This window comes from Ambystoma mexicanum, chromosome 2p, assembly GCF_040938575.1.
Source record: "Ambystoma mexicanum isolate Mex_15411 chromosome 2p, UKY_AmexF1_1, whole genome shotgun sequence".
NCBI lineage: Eukaryota > Metazoa > Chordata > Amphibia > Caudata > Ambystomatidae > Ambystoma > Ambystoma mexicanum.
Genome location: NC_090923.1, coordinates 483,719,013 through 483,742,822, shown reverse-complemented (window position 1 = coordinate 483,742,822; position 23,810 = coordinate 483,719,013). Strand labels below are relative to the sequence as shown.

Below are 23,810 nucleotides of genomic sequence, written 5' to 3'. Positions count from 1 at the left end.
CCATGGCAAACTCCTGAACACAGCTACACCATTCCTCTCCAAAGAGAACTGCATCACCATTGTTAGAGCTATTACAGGGTCGATGTTAGGGAGAATTCTCTGTAAGGCTAAGTTCCCAAACCTAGTGAGTCCCCCAGCAGCTTTGTTGGATTTTTGGGGTTTATTTTTTTCTCTCCTGCTAAGAGTGAGATTCTTTTGATCCCACTCTTAGACATGTTTTGAGGTGTTGCTTTAACTTTCCATGTGTTTTATGGGCTATGGGGTCTTTTACTCCATAGGGTCTCATGTGTTTTTTTTATGTGGGTTACACAGCACCCTCCGTGCCGTAACCCAGGAGTGTCGTAGCGACCCACCAACAGACTCCATACCCTGGGACTGACTACTGTCTCCCAGGGCATGTAAAATCACCATTGGCTTGGCTAGTCCCAAATTATGAACAGAAACCAGTACAAACCATCATATTGTGGACATACTGGTCGGGGCAATTCGATTGCCCCGGGGTCTGTTGTTCGAGGGGGCACGTCTCCGCCCCCCCCCTAATCGAGTTTTGGCTGGTGGCAGTGGATACTACTTTTTATATTCGACCGCAAATATATCTCTATGGGATTTTCCCATTGTTCGAGGCTTCCAACTTTAATTATTTAATTCTTATAGCCTTGAACATACCGCCGGTTTATTTATTTAATATTAATTCGCCGGTTGGTATTTTTTGCCAGAACTCGATTCTAAAATGGCGTTTGTGTTCCCCTCTGTGACTCCAAGCCAAGTCGAGCCCTTTGTTCCACTTTTTGGCGGGCTTCTCCACAGAAGCCTCCAAAAGTGGTGCCACTCTGTCTGGGTACCACAGGGGGTGTGGGAGCGGGTTTAGGCTCCCTGGACCGAGTTATCTTGGTAACTCAAGTCGCACTCGTGTGATTGGCCCAAGTGGTGAGCTGGCCGGCTCACCACTTAGCATGTTTGATTGACAGCTAGGCTGAGTGAATGGGGGTGTGCTGCATAAAAGCAGGGCTTTGGGGACTGGAACTTCAGACGTCGCCACTGGACCTAAAGAATCCAAGGAGGACGAAGCTGAGCCAGCCTGCAACGACGACACCACCGGTGGAGCCCTGCTGAACCGTCTCACCACTTTTCCCAACGACAGAGGAGATCCCCAGCCCGGAGAGTCTTCTTCCTTCGACTGGTGGGGATAACCAGTCTACCTTCTTTTCGCCTTCCTGGAGCATCTCGTGGCCACCTTGCCTGTGCCAAGCACCCCGGCAAACAGGATGCCACGTTTTCATCATTACCGCAAACCGAAAGGGTAGTACCTTTGTACCGGAGAACTCCGCGGCTGGTTTCTTCCCTGGCAGTGCAACGACCTTCATCTTTCCTCCACGACGAGATCTGCTCTTCCTTTGGGCCACGCTGTGACTTGCACCCGCTGCCAGGAACAACTGCCCCCGCTGGAGGATCCTCTCAATTTAAGGTACCGTGTTCCGCCTGGCTTCCCATGCAACCGATTGAACGGGGTGTATTAAATCCTCGTCTCTCGAACCTGGGTTAGCCTGGGACGCCTTAGCTAACTTTTCTGAACTGAACTAAACCTTTTTCGAACTACCTCCACAAACTTCGAAGACTCTGTGTAACTGTCTGATCTTGGGCATCTTCCGCCTGGCTCCCTGGAAAGTGGGCCTGGCACCTAAACTTCCTTGCTCACCAGTAGACTGTGCCTTCCTAACTTGCTGTGGTTCTTTAAAAAGTGTTTCGTGTGTGTGCTTCCATAATTCTGCTTTTCCCTCCCTTTTTTTTTAACTTGTTGGAGTGCCATCGAACGTTAAGCGCTCACCTCTGTCTGGAAATAAGTGGTGTTCACTAAGACTTGTCCAACAAGTAATCAGGGATTTACATATGATAATAGTGATTGTGTTTTGAACTTATCTTACCAATTTAGTGCTAGTGTGTTGTATAAGTGTGTGTTAAATAATTATATACTTTTATACTCAAGCTCTGGTCAGTGTTTGCTTGTGCTACTGTATTTCTGTACCTATTTTAAGCTCTGTATACTGCCTAACTCTTCTTGAGGGAAGTCTGACTGCTCAGCCACAGCTAGCAAGTGAATCTGTGAGGTACAGACTGCTACCAAGTGGGTTTACTGCCAAACAGCTGTAGTCTTAAATCTTTTGCAGTGGTCCCCAAGGGAACTGCACAGGTTTCTGCCTAATAGTCGAGACTGGACTACTGTGATGCACTCTTTCTAGGCAGATTAGCAAAAATATGGAAAAACTACAAGTCATTCAAAACAATTGTCTGCGCGCTGCCATTGGTATTCCCAAAAGGGAGCACATCACCGCCGCCAGGAGATAGGCACACTGGCTCCCAATCAAAGAGTGAGTACATTCTCAAGCCCTCACCTTAACACACAAGTGCGTCCACCAAACTGCGCCTTCCTACCTCTCTAAAAGGATACACCTTACTGCATCCACAAGACCGACCAGAGCACGTTTTACTAACATGTTCGCAGTACCCAAAGTCAAGAGAGCCCAAACAGGAGGTGCCAGCTTCCCATACCGAGCAGCCATACAATGGAATGCCCTGCCACTATCTGTGCGAGCTGAAAGCTCTCACCTAGCATTCTGCAAAGCGGTGAAAACATTGATCTTCACCTGAACTCCATCATTTACCACAGACAAGCAATGTACCTGCATGACAAAACTTACATTCTATTATGTGTAATGGATAATGTACAGTATTGCCTTTATCATATGTAACTAAGCACCTTACAAGTAACAGCGCTGCGGTGCCAAAGGGCTGCCTGTGCGCTATACAAATGTACACATTTATAAATAAATAATGCTAGGTCAGGTCCTCGAAAGCTTTGCCTGTTACATTCCAACACTTGTCTCACCACTGTCGCCATGTATAGACTACCTAGTGACCCGACTTTGACCAGGTTTGTTTTATACATTGTGCCAACTGAGACGTACCCTTCATTCTATTCCCAAAGAGGAGCATACCACTGTTTAATTAGATCACGTCAACTTCATTATTCTGACCTTTGAGGTCACTAGATTCAGGGTTTTCGGGATACTGTGGTTCTGCTGTTTTTTGGCCTTAATCAAATGAATATCAATCTTTCTTTTACACTGGGAGATTAAATAGTTCCCTATTCACCAACCGGTAGCCTTTAATATCGGATTAGCTTTAAAAAGTGTGTGTGATTTGGTTCCCTTCTTGCCTTACGTGCTTCCTTAGTAACCTTCGAACGCCCTCCACTCTTCTGATCCTCTTCTTGCGATCTCAACCATTAAGATACTATTCAAGCAGGGGGTGAAGGGGGGGGGCATTCTCTGTCGAGGGCCCGAGGATCTGGAACACCCTTCCATTAAACTTACAGCTGATATGCAGGTTTCTGTCTTTTGAACAAGCGGTGAAAAGCTTTTTCTTTTCTTGGCTTCCCCTGTGTTCCTTCTCTACAACTGTATATTTATAGTGCCTAAAGGCAATTAATTTCGCTTTGTCTTTTGAGCTGCGTCGAATCAAATTTATTATCAAATCAAAGATTATCCTAAAAAGCTACTTGCCTGTAGCAAACTGCATAAACCATGTGCCAAAGCTGTATAGAGTGTATATTTCCATAACTACATGGTGTGATCAGTCCTTTATTGTGTACTATCATATACAACCCTGTGCCTCTTTTTTCATTCCGTGTCCTCTTGAGAGCAGGGCCTTGACAGCTTATTAAAACTTACACCTGGAAGGTCAGGCAATATATTGAGAATCCCTGACACAGAGGTGGATTGATCATCTGAACCCTAAACGTAGGGCCCGACAAAGCCTTTCTAGCATCTCATTGACAGTTAAAACTGCACATAGCACAAAATGATTATAAATTATATGTTGAGGTAGGGAAACAGTGAGTACATACACATCACATTTCAAACATAACAAGTGAACCTAGCACACAGCTCGATAGTACGAGTTCTTCATTTTTTTATTTGCTAATTTTGCAGCACTTACTTTTGTTTGCAGAGGGTCACTTCTGTCAATTTCACCCACAACTGAATCATCTTCCTTCTCAACTTCATCTTCACTGTTTGAATCAAACACTATATGGTGACTTTTGCTTGGCGTCTGAGAGTCCTAGATAAAATATAGGTGCTTAAAATAATTCAGTGAAAAAAGAAGCATGCATGCTGTTCAATTACATCCTTGCAATCTGTCTTCACAACTCGAGAACAATATTTAAACCCAAACCCAATACAACAAGGGTTTACAAAGTCCACTATTTGAAAAAACACACAGACAGGGAGGACAGGGTAAAATTAAATAGGTTGTAATTGTATACAGCACTCGTTAATTGAAGCAAGCAAGGATATCAATGGGTGAGAAAAACAAAATAAGATGGAGTGAAAAAGGCAGTGAATTGCAAAGAATGGAAGAGATTTACTTAAGGCAGAGCAAACAAGGAAGCAATGCTGATAGAGATTCACAGTGGGGAGGGGAAGAAACAGCAGAACCATCACAAATTAAGCCACAAACTTGAATAGATAACAGTAGAAAAATAGTGCTAAACAGAATTAAATGGTGTCTGAACAATGGAGATTTTGGTACAACTGATATATTTGAGCTTTACGATCTATGACCAACCACAAATAGGCCTACATTTTTCAAGGGCATTATGTTTGCCGCCGAGTTAAAGAAAATAAACTGGAAATATGGGTGCTACTCTATTTTGCCAGCGCTCAATTATTACAAAATGTATGATTGTCCCAGGTTTGTTATATGGGGCCAAGATTCTACGAGATAGGAGTTTGGAAATTGCTACGGGGATGGGAGGGCTGTTTCTGGGTCTCCGCGCCCCCTCTGCTTTCCCCTCCCCCCCTTGAGGGTCTTGAATCGGGGCCTGAGCCGGTTCCCCCCTTTTTGCATGCATGCTGACTTTGCGAAAGTCACTGCGGCTGTGTCGCACCTTGGCGGTAGGGACACCCGAGCCGTGGGGGTATATGGGAGGACAGGTCAAAGAGAGCCCCCCCTACCCTACGGTCGGTCCCCTCCTTGTGATGTCCATGACTCATCAGGGGCCCCCCTGCCACCAGGGCCGAGGTGGTGGGTGGACCACTGGCCGACACATCGACTAAACATACTGTATAAGGCTAGGCCCAGGAAACCATTTTGAAAACCAGAACGCCATCTTAAGACATGACTCCTTGTGTGCTGCAGCACGGCCCCCACCCTTAGAGAGTCCTCGTCTACCCTGTTGCCTCCGCTCCCTGGCAGATCCGCTGAAAGCCCGTTCCAACGACCAGTTGGACATGAGCTAGTGTTAGAGCACACACTGTATCTTTCACCTTCCGAAGTGCATCATTATCCTCAGCGTGACCCGGGCAGCGGGGCTGGCTTGGAAAATAACTGTAGACTGTCCTTGATGAAACAAAAGCCTTAATCCCACACCAGGAAACTGCTCATACATATATAGCATTACAATGACCCTTGTGCACGACCTACGCGTCAAAAATCTACAAACACTGTACAAACCGAAGAATGTGTCATTGTGCAACCACATGGTCACAATACTCAAACCCCCTCAGTATGCACACACACTCAGGACCCCTGGCCTCCTACTATGTGCCTCGCTAGGGGTAATGTAAAGGGAAAGATACCAAGTCCTTATGCCATGACTACCCTGATGCTGCTAGAGTGCAAAGGAACACAAGCGTGACAGTATTGTGAGCTCATGTAAATAAGATACATAGAATGCCATCAAGTGCAAATTTACAGGTTTAATGTGTATAACTGCTGTCAACCGTATTGGTCTGTTGCTCCTGCGTGCTCCACCAACCCTAATGCTACCTCACGTATCATGTTTACAGTGTGATGCTAAAACTTCTAATATTTTTTTTATTTTTTTTTTATTGTGTTTGGTTTAAAACCTTTACAAATACATTTTTTACAAAAACATTCTTCTTTACGCATTAAAATACCAAGACAAAAGATACCACATAAATTTGCATAATAAAACAATCTAATCCTTCACATATCAGATACAACTTGACTGAAAAGGACATCTTATCTTTCAATGCACTCCATCAATTTCGAGTCAATGGTCGTTAAAACCGATAATTTCAATATTACCTTTGTGCTTTCACCCAGCATACATCTACTCCATAAAGTTTCACGAGACAAGATAGAGTTGGTGATCATATAGTCAACAAACCTGGTCTGTCTCAGGTCTTCAAAATATTTGCAATAGATCACTAGGTGTTTAAGAGTCTCAAGTATGGTAATTTGTTTGCAAAATCGACAGGAGCCATTTTTAAATTCAGTTTCACCAGTACCCCATTTACACAAACGTTCATTTGTATAAAACAAATTAAGTTTAAATCTTAGTTATGAGTTGCGACCCGAGGCTGAAGGTAACTGCAATATGTATCCTGGTCTCTCACCCATTTTTCTTCTGAACCGGGCATACTCATAGTAAGATCGATAGGACCCAATTCTATCAGCCTGGCAGCTCCAATAGTAAAGGTATAATTTTTGTTTGCAACTAGGAAGACCTAACATTAGATCCTCCTTCAGGATACCAAGAAGACCCATTAGATCATTCATTTTTCCAGCGTATTTTGACAAAGATCTCATGCAACCCAAAGCAAGATGCTCTTTCAAGTCTTCATACAATGAATTAACAGGAGGATTCAGAATTTTCACATAGTTACTCAAAAGTCTCCAATTCCGTTTAGCTGACAATGGAAGAATATCAAGTTCATGCCGAACTATATCATTTGGAACGGATGGAGGAAGCCTTAGCACATTTTTCCAAATACCTCCTTGAAGTGTATCGAAGATGTCGTCTATTTCATATAAACACATATCTAACATGTAGAGAATTTAAGGTTCCACTTTTAGGGTGTAAAATTGAAGAACGGGCAAGAGCGAGAACCCACAGCATTTACCAATTATTAGTCTCATTTGGGAAACAAGGGGTTTAATTTTTTCTCATATTTTATTTCTCCACCAAAACTTTGAAAATGAATTCGAAAGGGGATACCCCAAGTATTTAAATTCTTGAATTGTAGCAATCTGAGTATCTTCCATAAACCAAGTGTAGGTGCAAATCTTTTTATGACCGTCTTTAAACATCAAAATGTGTGATTTGGAATGGTTAATTTTCAAATTATGGGCATTGGCATAAGATCTGAAAGCATTAAGTTTGTGCTGTAGGCCGAAAGGAGTTTTGTCAAAAATAAGGATATCATCCGCAAAGCCAATATAGTTAAATTTGGTTCGACCTATTCGAATTGGGTAAATCACTTTGTTTCACCAACATTCCTTAATATCACAGGTATACAAATTGAACAATACAGCTGCTAGAGTACACCCCTGCTTTAGCCCCACTTTAGATGGTATTTGTCCGGTTAGCATACCTTCCTTGTTAAGGCGCACTCTAAGTGGTGTCAGTATGGAGTAGGTGTATAAGTGCTATTAGATATCCAGGGAAGCCCAACACCTTCATCTTTAGCCACAGGAGGTTCCTTACCACAGTATCAAAAGCAGAGCTCAAGTCAAGAGCAGCCATGTAAACTGCTCCAGAGTGATTATGCTTGGAATTCCACTCAATATGGGAGATAAGGGTAGCATTAAGAGTGCATCCCATTTGCTGGCGAAAACCAGTCTGGAATTTAGAAAGAGTGGCATTAGTTTTCATAAATACTTGGAGTTCTTCCAGAATTAGTTGACAAAATACCTTAGGGGGCGCGTTGGTTAAAGCAATGGGGCGAAAGTTACTGGGGTCATCAATAGGGCCTTGTTTGTATCTAGGTAATATATTAGCAGAGCACCATGAGCTCGGAATAGTTTGGGAAGTAAATACTGCATCAAATTATTTTTTTCAAGATCATGGCCCACAACTTTATATCTGATCTATAGAGACAAGCTGGGATACCATCAGGTCCCATGGCCCTAGAGGGATTAGATTTCTTAATGGCCCGTGAAATATCATCTAAGCTCCAAGGGGAGCACATAGCTATATTATTCTGGGTCACTAGATAAGGATAATTTAGAAACGTTATGGGTAATTCATATTTCTGCCTGAAGTAGCTGACCCACTGATCAGCTGAGATAGCATTTTCTTTCAACCCTTCATTGTTACCATTTATCATTCTTAACAAAGCCCAAATTTTACGTGCATCACTTTTCAAGATGTGATAAATAATATTATAGTTGTCATTCATGTAAAGATGCGTTTTTAGGTTTTTCACAGCAATTTTATGTGTAGCTAAAATGGTTTTTCTTTGCATGAAATATTGTGTTGGATCAAGCAACAACCTAGATAATCTATGTAACTTATAATTTCTGGTCTTCTTCAGTTGGTAAATTTCAATATTAAATTTGTGTCGGTGTGGTTTAACGACCGGCAGCGGTTTTCTATACTTAGACATTTTTCCAGCAGATGGAATTCGATCATTTAGAGATATACTGATCAACACCTGCAGGGTCCTGGAGAGAATCATTCAGACATTTGATCACCCCAAATCAACTCTAATACGCTCCGTAAGTTGATAACATACCGAGGGATTCCATCTGACCGTTAAACCTGGGCGATCATTCTCGACCAACTTTAGAGGGTGAGATGGGGTAAAACCCCAACCCTCTAATTTCAATTGTATTTAAATAGCATTATGATCACCAAATCCCAAATTCTTGATATTCACACTGTCCGATAAGAGGCAGGTATTCGAGGATGTAAAAAAAATGGTCAATGTGTGAATACAAACCTCCCCTAGACCAAGCATATGTATAGTACACTGAATTAGTAGGAATTACCTGAATGTCCCAGTTAAGGAAAAACTATCCATTTCAACCCGTTCCTAGCCGAACTAGGGGCAATAGGAAAGGGTTGGTATCCCGGACAAAGCTTTTGCCTTAAGCATGAAGAGTTGAAATCGCCACCAACCACTACACTAACCTCATTGTGTTGAGAAAAAACACCTAAGATAGCATCCAGAATGTCGGTGAATTCATTAAATGTTATCGTCAATCTATTCCAATAGATGCACAACAGGATGAGGAATTTGCCTTGCGGAGAAACCAGTGCTAATTCTATGGCTAACACATTCGGATCCTTATAGACAAGTTCCGTTAGATATTTACAAGCATTACTTATTAAAATTGCAAGACCACCCGACGGTCTACCCTTTTCTCCTCGGATTGCAGGTTGGGAGTAACAAACAAAACCATCAAACGACAGCTGGGAGGCATGCGTTGTCTCTTGTAATAGCAATATAGCCGGAAGTTCACATGGGTTGGTGGATCCCCACCATCTTTTCAGGTTAGCCAACCCACAACAGTTCCATGACAAACATTCAATTGATTGTAAGTTAGCAGGGCTAGGGTGGCACCACCGATACAGTCGCCGATGTAGAATGAGGTAGTGTATTTAAACCTGATAATACAGCAGCCATTGCTAATAACTGTTTAACCAGATCACCACTGATTTGGGGAGGCTGCATTAGCATCGTATTATGGTCACTGGTGACTGTGGAAACAGTAGGTTTATCAAGGAAAATTCTAGCATCAGAATCAGACTAATAAAAAGGGGGTCAATCCAATGAATTCAAAGTTTTCTTTTTGTTCCCAAACAAGTTTCATAATAAGTCTGGAATAGAATCCACATGTCATCCTGTTATTGTATCTGTTAGCTAGTCTTACCCAATCAATATCATCTGATACCATGGTTCTCAGGCAGGGTATTGTGTGAAAATCTTTTAGGAGGGATGACCGATTCAAAGTTAATTTGCCGTTAATATTGGGGTCACTTTCCCAACCAAGTATGTACGGTGGATCAAGAATGGACTCAAACTCATTGTTGTCCGCTTTGGGGCTGCTATTAGAACAACCCGCCACATTTAGATCAACCAATTCAGTTGTTGCTATAGCTTCATTTTCTTTACAGGACATAACTTTAGGCGGTGGAGGCATAGGCCCTATGTCAACTTTTAAGACCTTTGAACCTTCCAGACATCTTAATCGATCCATCCCCAATACACCCAACATCCATGGCTCAGCAGAAGAACCATCTAGTGAGTCATTGTCAGCGGGCTGAGAGATACAAGCCCTGGGTATCGTAACCTTACTTTTCCCTTTGCAGACGGAAGTTTGTTTATGGCTTATTGGGTAGAATTGAGAGAGCGACATTTGTAACCCCCAGAGATGCCTGAGGGGGGTAGACTGGATTGGGGGTTCGAGGAACAATCAATCCTCCCCCCAGTCCTTTTTGCATTAACAATTTCCTGGATACTCTTGTTTTTTATCCCCATTTGTTTTTTCTTTGCTTTTATTAGGGGGCTTGATATCAAGTAACAGTCTTGATTTGTCATCAAGTTGAGAAAGATTAATCACAGCGTCGTCCTCAGGTATGACCGGCATAGCTTTTGTTTGGGCATTTAGCGCGGCCTTCCCGTGTTTCTTTGCCAAGGCCCACGCTTTAGCTTTCCTTTTCAAAGCCCTGCCAGCTAGCCTTTTTTCCCTTCGGGTTAGAACTGTTATAGGTTTCAGTGGGAGATCACCGTCAATAGATACAGACATTTCTGGGTCTCCCATCATGGAACAATTACCCCCTAGATCAATTAAATCCATCAGCTGGGAAGGGCTATCAGGACTTTGGGATTTGTTCATGAATTCAACCCCAGTTACAGCAGGAGAGATCACCGCTTGAGATGCAAAAGTCTCTGTATTCATTTTATCCAGATGATACTCAATTTTATGAACAGTGGACAGAACTTTACACAAGTCATCAACAATAACATCACTCTGTGTACAGGTTGAGATAAAAGATCTGGGGATAACAGTACTGGCATAAGAGCATCTTTTCTGCGTAGGTATGTTAAATATGCCATCAAATTGAATGGCACTATCCACCATATCTTTTTCTTGTGTAGTCTATTAGTTAGAGTAGCCACCGCGTCACAAGTGAACAGTAAGCCTTCAATTCTGTTAGTTTTGTTAGATAAGTCAGCGATAGCTTCTCTCGATTCCTATTTCATAGTGGGAGCGCTGATGACCCTTATCCTGTAAGTTGAGAATTCTTGATAAGACAGGGAAATCAGGACTTAGAGATGGTGCATCAAGTGTGATGCTCTCAGAACGGACATTATTAGAGGCATCTTTATCTTTTCCAATCAAACTAGATTGGAATTCTTTAATATCAAGGTTCATCCGGTCAGTTAGTGCAGTTTGAGCACTAGAAGCTTTAGGTGAACTAACCATGGGTTTATTTAAGGATTCATTTGATTCAGAATCCATTTCCCAGGTCAGTTTGACAGTTTCACCACTCAGTGTCAGAATTGCTAATGGGAACAGGTTTACTTCTAGTACTCAACATGAAAACATCTTCTCTCCCGACCAATTTCTGATTTACAGGAGATGAAGGTCCAAGACAGAGACAAATACGTTTGCTTAGCTCTGCTTCAATGGTGGGACCCATTACTGAGCAATCAACTGTTTCTTCTTTATAGGAGATGTTGGAGATACTGTATAGTCCAATATCAGTACTTTGTTTCAAGTCAATTGCAGGGGAATTACTTGGAGCACTATTATTTAGATCCTTAAGCTCAAATTTAGTGTTTCTCACTGAAGGGTCAGCCCTATTACCAGAGCAGTGTATCATAGCATTAATATCAAATTTGGGAGCAACCCCCATTTCGTTGAATACCCTGGTTTTTAGGACTGCTGGAGTGCACTCATCAGCCCCTGCACCATCTATTGACATCATAGCTTGGTGTACCGATGCGGCCACAAGATCAACAGACATTGCCTCACTCTCAAAAGAGCCCGGTGTAGATAACATAGAAGCTTGTGGAATAAGTGGAGCCACAAACTCAGCAGACATATCCTCGCTCACAGCGGGGCCAGGTATTATAGATACCGGTTCTAGAAGCTTCCGACCACTTCGCAAGCCATTAACCATACTGCGACTTATGTGTTAAATATACAGCAAGAAAATAGCTCTGAACACACTTGCTCTTGGTGGCTAAAATAGAGCAAACGATCCCCGTGAATATATCCCAGCTAAACAAGTGAATCTCCAGAATTACACACAGGTATGTACAAAATTGTGCACCAATGTTGACCATGAAATACTATATTTAACGGAACATGTCTCAATCGACAATTTCTCCCCTTACCCCGCCGCACAGCCGAACAGCACAACAGCACTTGCAGTGCACTTCCGCGGTGCGCGCGCGGGTGCGCATGCACCCGGGTTTAATGCACAACGAGGAACGGCGGGCGGATGGGAGGGGGCGGGTCACGCACGATGAGGATCTGCGTACAGAAAGAGAAAAAAAGGAACGCAAGTATCTACGAGATCACTTGCATAGTAGGAAATGCAAGACAGTGTATACGCAGGCTCCTTAGGAGAGAGTACAGGCTCCTTAGGATGTTGGAACTAGGTGAGAGTCAGAAAGGGGCCAAACAAATAGCCCAACGTCCAATGGCAATAAGTCCCAAAGTAGGTTGAAAGCAGTATAATTACTCTGGAGAGTAAAGTCCAGCAGCCAGTTTCGCCGCACTTAGGATGATTTGTTTCCTCTTGTGCATGGGCACCTTCCCGTAGTGGAACAGGCAGGAGCACGCCAGCGGGTCCCCACAGCAAAACAGCACTTGCAATGCACTTCTAATATTGCAAATACTTACCCTATAGTGACTAATGGAGCTGTAGATATAGTTAACAAATTCTGAAATAAATATGTACTGATGTAAATACTATAGATGTGTAACCCCTTAGCCAGTTTACATTATGCGAATCCCTTCGTTTTACAGTTTGCAGCTTGCGAGAAGATCATCATTGTGGGCATATCCAAGGCCACCTCTCCTCCCTTCCCATTGAAGCCTGCCAGAGAAAGCAAAGGCCCGAGCGACACCGCCTCACCTCCCCCAATTCGGCTGGTGCCGTTTCAGGCATTCATGATTCCCCCGCAGCTCACATGGCCACGAACAGCCACCTGAATTATTTACAGCCCAGCAGCAAAATCCAGCCATAACCAGAGGCCAGAGGTGCCCCCTCATAGGTCCCACGACCCACCAGATCACCCCAGATTAATGACGCTTGTAAAAGAAGATACCTAATATTGCCCCAACATTGTGTAAAAGCATCCGTCATGACTTCTAACGAGACCCAGAGCCCGGACAGCTTACCCCATGCCCTGAGACCCGACCCCGTGGCCTACGATACCTAGTCAACAGGATAACAGCAACCCTGTATTGATGCATCGCCAAAGTACCCCCCCTAATGCACATTCCTCCTGTGTTATATTAATCTGAAGAATAACCTATTGTAGGATTTACAGGACAACTGACATTGCAGCATTGAATGAATGGGGTGTGCCTGGCCCTTAGGGCAGAAAGCCAAGAAAGACGTCCATCAATGACACTGACCACGCCTGACCGGACAGCGCCTCCCGGATGAGCCCAGCTGACCTGCCCACCCCACGTTGGCACCCGGCGGTGTCCACCAACCACGGAGGGACACATCACAGCTGCACATATAGTTGGTCGACGCCACCCAATCCCCATGTACATGTGCCCCCTATAGTGTGTAGGTACCTATGACACTCTTTGTAAATAAAAACGCCTGTCTTTGCTATTGTCAGACAGAGCGCTCTCGGAGTTTGCAGAGTTCTTTGCATGCCCTATTTTGACTTAGATAAAGCTTCCCTTGAGCTCACCCGCACTTGGTCCTAGCCTTATTCCCACTCGTGGGAGAGTCCATTCTTGCCTCTCATTGCGGGGAGGGTCGTGCTATCTGGGGACGCTCGCCTTCAGTGGTGACCCCGATTGCGTGATTACATCTCCGGGTACGCCCTTTCCGTCCCCTCTGGCACGAAAATCTCCGGTCGAAAGGGGAGACGCACGGTACGCCTGCTCCGGAAAGCTACCCACCTACGGCGACTGGTACGCTCAGAAGTGCGCACGTATTAGAGAAAGGGTAAGGGATACCGTTTCAAAAAATCCCCTTTGAATACCGCTCGCTGGGGCTGGACGTTGAGCGTGAGGCAGCACCGCCTGGACGAACCCAGTTCGGAGACTCTCGGTTCAAGACGGGCACGTGAGTATTAAGTGCGAGTGATCATAAGGGATACAGGGAGTAGGGGAAGGGAACAGGAATTGAAAAAATAAATAAATAAACAAGGTCATTTAAAAGGGGGACAAGGTGGTGATCACTAGAATCAATACTATACTTTCTTTTCTTTTTCTTTGCATATGGCCATTAGGATCAAAAGGTGAAAAGAGATAAAGAGACGGGAACCTAGCTCTGCAAGAGGGTAGAAGGCGGTGCCGCATAGTGCTATCTTGACTAGTACTGGGAATATATGAACAAGTGGAGAATAAGATAAAGGTGTCTGGTAGAAAAAGGAGACAGTGAATATATTAGTAAATGCTTTTCTTTGATTCTTTCTGGGTCTATACATGAAAATAGGTGAAATACCTAGTAATGACAAAAAGATTCGCGTGAAAAAGGGGGACCTCATAACAAAAAGAAAGATTAGGGGAAACAAGAAAGGGGGGAAAGAGATTAAAGGTGAACTTCCAATAGGGTACCGACTATCATTGTATATGCATTATATGTGTTGACACAAAGCCATGTTATGATGATTTTTGTGGATTGTAAAATGTGCATGATCATGGTGTGGTCATGGTAAGTGTGACCAGGAAACATTATAAGGTGAAGCCCAATGAATTAAGTTGTTTCTTTTGAATATTTGTGCTGGAAATAATGGTAGTGTGCAGAAGGTGGTTTGCTCTTGTATGTGCCCCCTAAGTAATTTTTAGTATAAAGTACACAACTGCACACCCCCTTATTGCCAAGGTATCAGAAAAGCATAGAATTTTAGAGATCCATATCTATACATATATTGTTATACAAGCCAACCACATACAATGGGGACAGAGACACCCCTGGCTCATATCTAAGAGTTTACCTCGATATGCTGAACGCATTAGGAAGTACCACGATCAGTGGGTCACAGCGTTAAAGGGAGAGGGTTTGCCCCAAATATGACAGAAGGAGGATCTTTTGATAAAAATGTTCTAGACATGGTGGCTACATGCATCTTCATGAAATATAAGGGAACACAGTACCACAATAGGAGGGCGATATTCGATCTCTGGCGATTGTTTGAAGAGGTGCCTCCCATCAAAAAGATAGAGCTGACTACCAACTTGCCATCTACCACAGACAACCCGTTGCTGATACCCAAAGGCGATAAAGAACTGACTGAGGAAGAAAAACCAGGTGAAGTGACAAAGTTGTACCCTATACTTAATAAACCGCTGCCCGCAGAAGGGTATAGTGACCCCACATATGTGCCCCCAACTCAAGCTACAACAACACATGGCCCGACTGCACCCCCGCCATACGAGGGTCATAGACAGCGTGGACAGATATGTACACCCACAGTAGATATAGAGAAGTTAACAGAGGATTTAAATTCAAGGCTCTCATTAGCAAGATATGAATTATCTAGAATTAAAAATATCTGTGAGCAAAATGGGACGAATGCTGCCCGATTAGAACAAACACCAAGGGCACAAAACAACGACAAGACGATTGAGGAGGGGTGGAAGAAGGGGGAAATATTGTTCAGAATACAAGAAGAGCCCACGCGAATAATAGAAATAGACGGGGCAAGCGAACATGCAGATGAGCTTTTGGTTACAGGGGGAAGAGAGGACTTGTGGTGTGATGTGGAGGACGATGAAGAAGAAGGTGGGAGATTAAGTGTGGCAATGGGAAGTTACAACTCCCATTAATACACAGGGTAGGAGGGAGACCAAACTACATACCCTGGGCTCAAATGGATAAGGCCAATCTGTTAAAACTATTACCACCACTGTCCGGAGGGGCAAGTAAGTGGATATATGCATTTGTGAAACACACAGCGGGGGTCCCACTGGCGGTAGGGGATGTAAAAAGCCTACTACTATCAGCGGTTGGGGACCAAGCAGATAGAGTGTGGATAAAAGCCAATGTTTCCGGGGATAACATTAGATTGTGACCGTCATGATGGTGCTTCCTTTAACACAGTACGAGCACGAGTGTGGGACGCATTAAGAGAAACATTTCCAAACACACCAGACTTGCAGTCGGTTATGCAATGCACAATCAACGAGGGGGAGGATGCTATGGATTACATTTTTCGGGTACAGGAGATGTGGAGAGCGGAAACGGGCACGCCCTGGTACCAGTCAACATCATTATTTTATTTCATAATCAAGAGAGGATTGCCAGAAGAGGTACAGAAAGCACTTGACAAAATTGCAGGGATCGAGGCGAAGGGGTGGCCCGAAATACAGAGTATAATAGTACACCACTGCAAACGAATAAAGGAATGAGAAAAGGAAATAGTACAAAAAAGATTGGCAGATGAAGCCAAGTTAGTACAAACGAAACTGATGAAGGTCGCTGCAGCCGTAGCGGCGCTCCCACATAGTAGGGAGGGAGGCGAGGAGGAGGAGCTGGTAGCAATACAGGGGAGGATGGCAGCGAATTGGGCAGGAGAGGGACAACCACAGTGGAACGGACAGGAGCAATACAGAGGTCCGCAGTGGCAGGATTGGGCCCCTCGCGGGGGACGAGGTGGGTACAGGGGTCGCAGAGGAGGGGGGCAGGGGTACGGAGGTAATGGAGGATATGGGGGGCAAGGCCCCAGAGGTGCACAAGGGAGCTGCTGGAATTGCGGGAGCACTTCTCACGAGAATGTAGAAACAGGCCACACACCACATTTCAGGGTGTGGAGCAATACGGTAACCCCCACCCAGGGAGCCCATATGGCCTCCCAATGGGAAGACAACAGAGGCCAGAGGAGCATGGGTATGTAGACCAAAGACAAGTTCAACACAGCAGAACACAGGGTCACCCACAGAACAACAAACCTATGCACTACACACCAGGAAACCCCTTTGCCACAGTTGCGAACAGGGCACCTGCCCCAGCCCCCTATAGCGGTGTGGCGGTTGCGTCAGGCAATGTTTTTAGTCAGGCGGGAGCAATGAGGCAGCCAGCATAGGACAGTCCACAGGGAACACTTACGTGTCCCATCCTATCTACCACCTACAATGCAGCGGAGGAACCATTAGTGGGGGTGCAGATAGGAGACAAGCAGTTCATATTTATGGTGGATTCGGGAGCCGAAAAGTCATGCATACGTGAGGGTCGGTTTCCGCTTTTAACCGTAGGTTGGAGACGCAGGGGTTCTCTGGGGCTGTCATCAAAGTTCCTTACACGGAAGAGTTGGATGTGACAGTGGGGGGTAAGACAGTGAGGACGCCCCTACTGTATTACTAACATTCCCCAATAAACGTGCTCATAAGGGACCTCCTCAGCAAGCTCAATAGGACTATATCCTTCACAGAAAGAGGGATAGTTTGCTCAACCCCAGGAATATGCCCGCTGCGTGTAATGCTAGTGGTACATGCGCGAGCTACAGCACCAGAGACACGTGGCATGCCGGTAGATGTAAGTGTGCTCATTGAAGGGTTGAAAACTCTAGCACGAGTAGTACCTGAGCTAAAAAGGTTAGAATGGAGGGTACCAGCAGAATTCATCTTCCGCCAAATAGTACGCACAGACATTACACCGGGGTCAGTGATATCTTTAGATTTGCATGCAATACAGATATCAGCCAAAAGAATTGCAGTGATTGGTATGGGAATAGTTTCTTACCTGTAACTCCATTTCTCCAGCATTGGTATCTTTCATGGATTCACATGCTTAGAATATTCCCCGTCATCAGGCTGGGAATCCTCGGTAAGTTATATAGACCTTTTCCATAGGAAATCTTCCGACACTTGTGTCCATCTACGTCGTTTTGGGCTACGTACGGCAGCGCCACTAGGACATAGAGGTATAAATAGTCCCGCCACCGCGGCTCCCTCAGATTTCGACCCCCCAAAGTAGTATGGGGGATCTCTGGTTTGATCTCTGCGTAGGGGAGGCTGGCGGGCGCATGTGAATCCATGAAAGATACCAATGCTGGAGAAATGGAGTTACAGGTAAGAAACTATTCCCTTCTCCAGCATTGGATCTTTCATGGATTCACATGCTTAGAATAGATTGTATAGCAGTATCCCCCAACATTGGAGGTGTGTATGCAAACCAATATCACAGTACCATAATGCATATTTATCATGGTAAAAAAATCACATTATAGTATGTTAACAGTGAAAACACCACACTTAAAAGTACATTAGCCGAAGGATGTGACCCCTTAATTGGGGCTTACCTTATTGAAAGAGGTGCCGTAGGACTGCACGACCCATCTGTGTATCCTCAGCATGTTGCTGTTCGAGGCAATAATGCCGAGTAAACTTGTGTGGTACCGACCAGGAAGCCGCCTGGCAGATATCTCCCAGCGGAATTCCGGACCACAATGCCGTCGAAGAAGTGGATCTCGTCGAATGGGCCCTTGGATGCTTCTCCATCGGTTTTTCGGCTTTTGAGTGACAAAAGGAAATAGCAGACAACACCCATCGGGTTAGTCCTTGTTTCGAGATCGGTTTACCTTTAGCCGAAGGGCCTTAAGCAACAAATAGTTGTCTCGTGTCTCTGAAGCTTTGAGTGTGATGGAGGTAAAATTTTAAAGCTCTTAAAGCTCTTTTCACGTCCTATGTATGGAGAGTCTTCTCCGCAACCGACGAAGGTGTTGGAAAAAACGTCGGCAGCACTATAGAAGAGTGCTTATGGAACACGGTCGGCACTTTAGGAATTAAATGAGGATTAGTAGCCAAGACGACTTTATTATTGAAAAACCTCAAGTACGGTGGATCGATCACTGAAGCTTGCATTTCTGACAGTCATCGAGCCGAAGTAATAGCCACCAGAAAAGCCAGTTTCCACGACAGAAATGTCAATGATGACGATGACATCGGCTCAAAAGGGGGCTTCATCAGCGCTGCCAGAACCAGGTTAAGACGCCAGTTTGGAGGAAACTTCTTCGTGGGAGGAAAGGTTCGGAACAATCCTTTAAGGAAATGTTTAATCAGCCGGTCACTAAATAACGGAGTTGAATGTCTCTCCCGAGTAAATCTCGAAATGGCAGCCAGACACACTTTTATGGATGAAACAGACAAGCCTTTTTGAGTTAGGAGCAGCAAGTATGGTAGAAGCTGTTCCGGTGTGATATTAAGCGGGACCAAACCTGGTTGATCTTGCGCACCATATGCAGAATCTCTTCCATTTGTATGAATATGAAGCGTTCGTGGACGGCACCCTCGTCGCCGCTTGCAAAATGCGACGACAGTCCGCTGGAATCTCTAACGTACCAAACTCGGGGAAATCAGGAGCCAGGCTGTCAGACTGAGGCTGTCGGGGTCGTGATGCCAAACAACCCCTTTCTCCTGAGACAGAAGGTTTGGGATTTTCTGGAACCTCATTGATTCTGCCGCCGAAAGATGGAGTAGATCGGAGAACCACACTTGTCTGGCCCAGTACGGGGACACCAGGATCACCCGACATGGATATCTGTGGATCCATTGCAGCGTCCGACGTATGAGCGAAACGGGGGAAAGGCATACAGAAACTTGTCCGTCCTTGGGAAAGAGAACGCTTCCCTTAGTGAGTCTTGCTGTGGCCACCTGCTCGCGTATTGTGGGCATTTTTTGTTGTCTCTTGTCGCAAAGAGATCGAGGGCCGGATGACCCCATTCCTCGAAGACACGGTGTAGTTGTTGGTCGTTCAGTTCCCATTCGTGTAGTCGATTCATCTCCCTGCTGAGAGAGTCTGCTTGCACGTTTTTGACTCCTGGCAAGTGGAACGCCAATAGATATATCTTCTGTTGAAGGGCCCAATGCCAGATCTCCTGGGCTTCGGTCGACAGAGTTCTGGAGCAAGTTCCTCCCAGTTTCCTTAGATAAAACATTGTTGTTGTGTTGTCTGTCATAATCCGTACAACTGATCCCTTTATCCGTGGAAGAAAGGATTTCAGGGCCCAACGCACCGCCCTTAATTCCAGCACATTGATATGAAGGCCAGACTCCTCCGATAACCAACGACCCTGAACTTGTAGGGAGTCCAGATGAGCTCCCCATCCAGTTAGAGACGCATCTGTCACCGCTGTCATCTGGAACACCGGTTCCAGCAAGGGCATTCCCTTTGTCAGATTTATGGAAATTCTCCACCATTGAAGCACCTGCACGAGTTTGCTGTTGATGGTCAAATTGTCCGACCAACGCCCTTGACTCTGTGCCCATCGATCCGCCAAGAATTCCTGAATCGGTCTCATGAAGAGACGACAATTGTTGATTAAGGGTATGCAGGACGACATGGTCCCCAGTAGGGACATGTACCTTCGCGCTCACACTCTGGTGTCGACTTTCCAATCCGATGCTTTTTGCTGCAGTTTCAGAACCCTTTCGACGGATGGCTTTACCAGTCCTGACTGCGTCTGGAACTCCGTCCCCAGAAAGACAAGGTCCTTGATGGCGATAAGGAGGACTTTTCGAAGTTTATTGCGAAGCCCAAACGTTGTAGGAGGCCCATGGTGGCATTCAGACTTTCCTGTGCCCTTTCCCGAGACAATCCCCTCACCAGCCAATCGTCCAGATAAGGGTACACATGATGACCTTCTTTCCTTAACCAGGCTGCTACTGGAACCAGACATTTGGTGAACATTCTGGGAGACGATTTCAGTCCGAATGGTAGGACCTTGAACTAATAGTGGGTTCGTCCGACGACGAACCGTAGAAATGCGTCCTGAAGGTCTAGCGACGACAAATAATCTCCTGATTGTATCGAACGGATCACTTCTTGGAGCTTAAGCATCTTGAATTTTAGGTTCTTGAGCAGTTTGTTGAGAGCTCGTAGATCTAGAATGGGACGCCATTTTCCATTGGGTTTCTTGACGACAAAGTAACGGGAATACACTCCCTGTCCTCTTTCTGCCACCGGGACCAGTTCTATAGCCTTTCTGCAGCATAAGCGCCACCTCTTGCATTAGTATTTGAAGGTGGGGCTGCGTCGAGACCACCGGTGGAATACGTGGTGGCTTGCCCTTGAACTGTAGAGAATGGCCCAGATGTATCGTGTCCAAAACCCATTGGTCTGTTATGCGCGCCCACTCGTCGACGTGACAAGACACCCTGCCCCCCAGGACGTTCTGTAAGTTGTCATTGTTGGCTTTTGGCCTGTTTATCCTTCATCGACGAGGAGTAGGCGCCTCGTCGTCTGGAGGTTTGGTAATCTCGGTTTTTACGAGTAGCCTGGGCTGCACGTCTGTAGCCTTGGGAAGAGTAGGAGGGTCTGCTGAAACCTCGGTCTCTAGATGATCCAAACCGGGAGTTACCGGATGCTCCTCTGAAGGGACGAAAGGAACGAAAATTCCTACCACTCTGAAGGGCTCCAAGGGAACGACCCGTGTCAGAATCTTCTTTCATGCCCTTCAAGGCTTCATTCACTTTCTCCCCGAAAAGATGTTCTCCTTCGCACGGCATATCCATTACTTTATATTGTACCTCCGGTCTGAACGTCGTGCACTTAAGCCAGGCTTGCCTTCGTAACACTACACCATTGTTGATTTGCTTAAAGCCTGATTCTGCCAGGTCGACAGCAATGTTAATGGAATGATTGGAAGCCTCTTCTCCCTCACGTACGAGCAGCATGGCAGATTTCCTGTGTTCCTCCGGGATATGGTCCAAGATAGGAGCCAGCCGATGCCACATCTCCCTATCATACCTGGTCATAATAGCCAGGGAGTTGGCTGCTTTAACAGTAGTAGCTCCAACCGATAGCACTTTCTTCCCAAAAGCATCTTGTCTCCTGGCTTCGTTGTCTGGCTGGGTCGTGCATTTGTGTTGCGACCTTGCCTTTCTGCCGCTGCGGCAGAAACCACTGATTCCGGCGAAGGTTGAGACGTCAGGCACTTGGGAGTCGATTCCGGAGCCTTGAATTTCTTTTCCAATCGACCTTTTATTGCCAGTTCTGAAAAAGGGTGACGCATGGTTTTCAGTCCCTCCTGCCAGACATGGTCCACAATGGGGATAGCAAATATCGCCTTTCTTCTCTTGCCCATATGATCGAACAGAAAACAATATTTTTTCTCTTCTTCTGGGACTAGGCCAAACTCCGCACACGCCTTACCCATCATGGCATGGAAAGCACCCACGTCATCAGGTGGTGATGGCTGCGCCGGACTCTTTGGAGTTTCCATCTCCGCTTCAGAGTCCCATGTAGGGTCCCTTGAGGGGGATAACGAGAGGTCTGAACCCGACCCTTCACGTTCCGACTCTGACAGTTCTCCTTCCTGTGGACGAGGACGATCTTCCTCAACCGGGTAAGCGGTAGGAATTCTGGATGGAGGGCGAGGAGCCGGGCCCGGCTCGACGACGACTGGCGAAGACTAACACTGTCAGGACAAGCTGAGGTAACCGAGTATCCAACCGCTCCAACAGCTTCTGTAATGTGTTCAACACTTCCAGGGACAGAACAGCCTGGGGATTCAGTAAGGAAGAGGTAATTGAAAAGGCACTTCCACTCAAGAGCGACCCCGAAACAGTTGGTTGTAATCCCAGATCGGTTGGATATGCGACCGGATCACGATCATCCTCCACTGACGAGATGGAGAAAGCCGCTTCTGGTTGCAGCAAGGCCTCAGGCGGGATCGGATCAAAAACCTCCGGTTGCCATCCAACCGACGGGGCCACCGTCGACGATGACATCTTTTCCATAGGCGCTGTTTGACCTGCCGAACGCCCGGATCGTAGTCGATGAAGTCTGTGACGCAGGGCCTTGAGGTGTTCCTGCCGTTTTTGACCTCGACTTGTGGGACGAGGACTCGCGACTCGAGGTAGACTTATGACGGTCTCCTGAGGAGGATTTCAAGGAGTCTTTTCTCTCTTTTTTAGATGAGGAGGAAGAAGACAGCGCCTTATGCGAAGAAGAGGACCTCGCAGGATGTTTCTCCGAGGGGCGTTTTTCAGATGAGCGCGATTTCTTCGCTGGAGGCTCTGCCGACACTGAGCGACGAGGGGGGACCGGAGACATAGATCTCGAGGCTGTAGAGCCTACCTCCGATGCCGGGTACGCACCCGCTCCGTCATTGAGCCAAGTAACCAGGTGTCTGTTGCAGTCTTTTAGGGTCTTTTGTGAGAAGCCCTGACAGATCTCCCAGGTGTCCGCCGTATGAGGGTGAAGACAGTAGATACAGTCCATATGCCCATCTCCCTCATACACCTTAAGACCGCATGTAGCACACGGACGAAATGACGCCTTTCCAGACATTCTTCGAAAAGAAACAGTCGAAGAAGCAGAAGAACGCACAACCTAATAAAATAGTAGATACTCGAGGTAATCCCACTACTTTGGAAGACGGTTGAAATCTGAGGGAGACGCGGGGGCGGGGCTATTTATACCTCTACGTCCTAGTGGCGCTGCCATACGCGGCCCAAAACGACATAGATAGGACACAAAAGTGTCAGAAGTTTTCCTATGGAAAAGGTCTATATAACTTACCGAGGATTCCCAGCCTGACGACGGGGAATATTCTAAGCATGTGAATCCATGAAAGATCCAATGCTGGAGAAGGACATAGACGGGTGCGAATGGCGCACTGTGTTGTGCATCAATGCTGACATTGCCTTACATGATCTATCAGATGAGGATCTCTTTTCAGACTCAGAAAGTGACGGAGATAATGGAAATAGCAATACCATGTGATATCTTGATACAAACGAGACAAGTGCCTGTACAGTTAACGGCTGTGGTGGGAGCATCACCTTCCTTCTTTGATGATGACATGAAATTAGTGCCAGGCAACTTGTGGACTACAGGTCCCCATGATGTA

The 23,810-nt window shown here is 45.7% G+C and overlaps 1 protein-coding gene across 20 annotated transcripts in view; it reads right to left on the bottom strand.

Moving 5' to 3' along the window:
* The window catches only part of NOL8 (nucleolar protein 8), a 1,066,580-nt gene that overhangs the window by 630,137 nt on the left and 412,633 nt on the right, over nucleotides 1-23,810 (bottom strand). For all 20 annotated transcript variants that reach the window (XM_069643873.1, XM_069643874.1, XM_069643889.1 and 17 more), the window contains one exon: nucleotides 3,997-4,119. In XM_069643873.1, coding sequence (XP_069499974.1) covers nucleotides 3,997-4,119 — 123 coding nt within the window. The remainder of the gene's footprint in view (nucleotides 1-3,996; nucleotides 4,120-23,810) is intronic.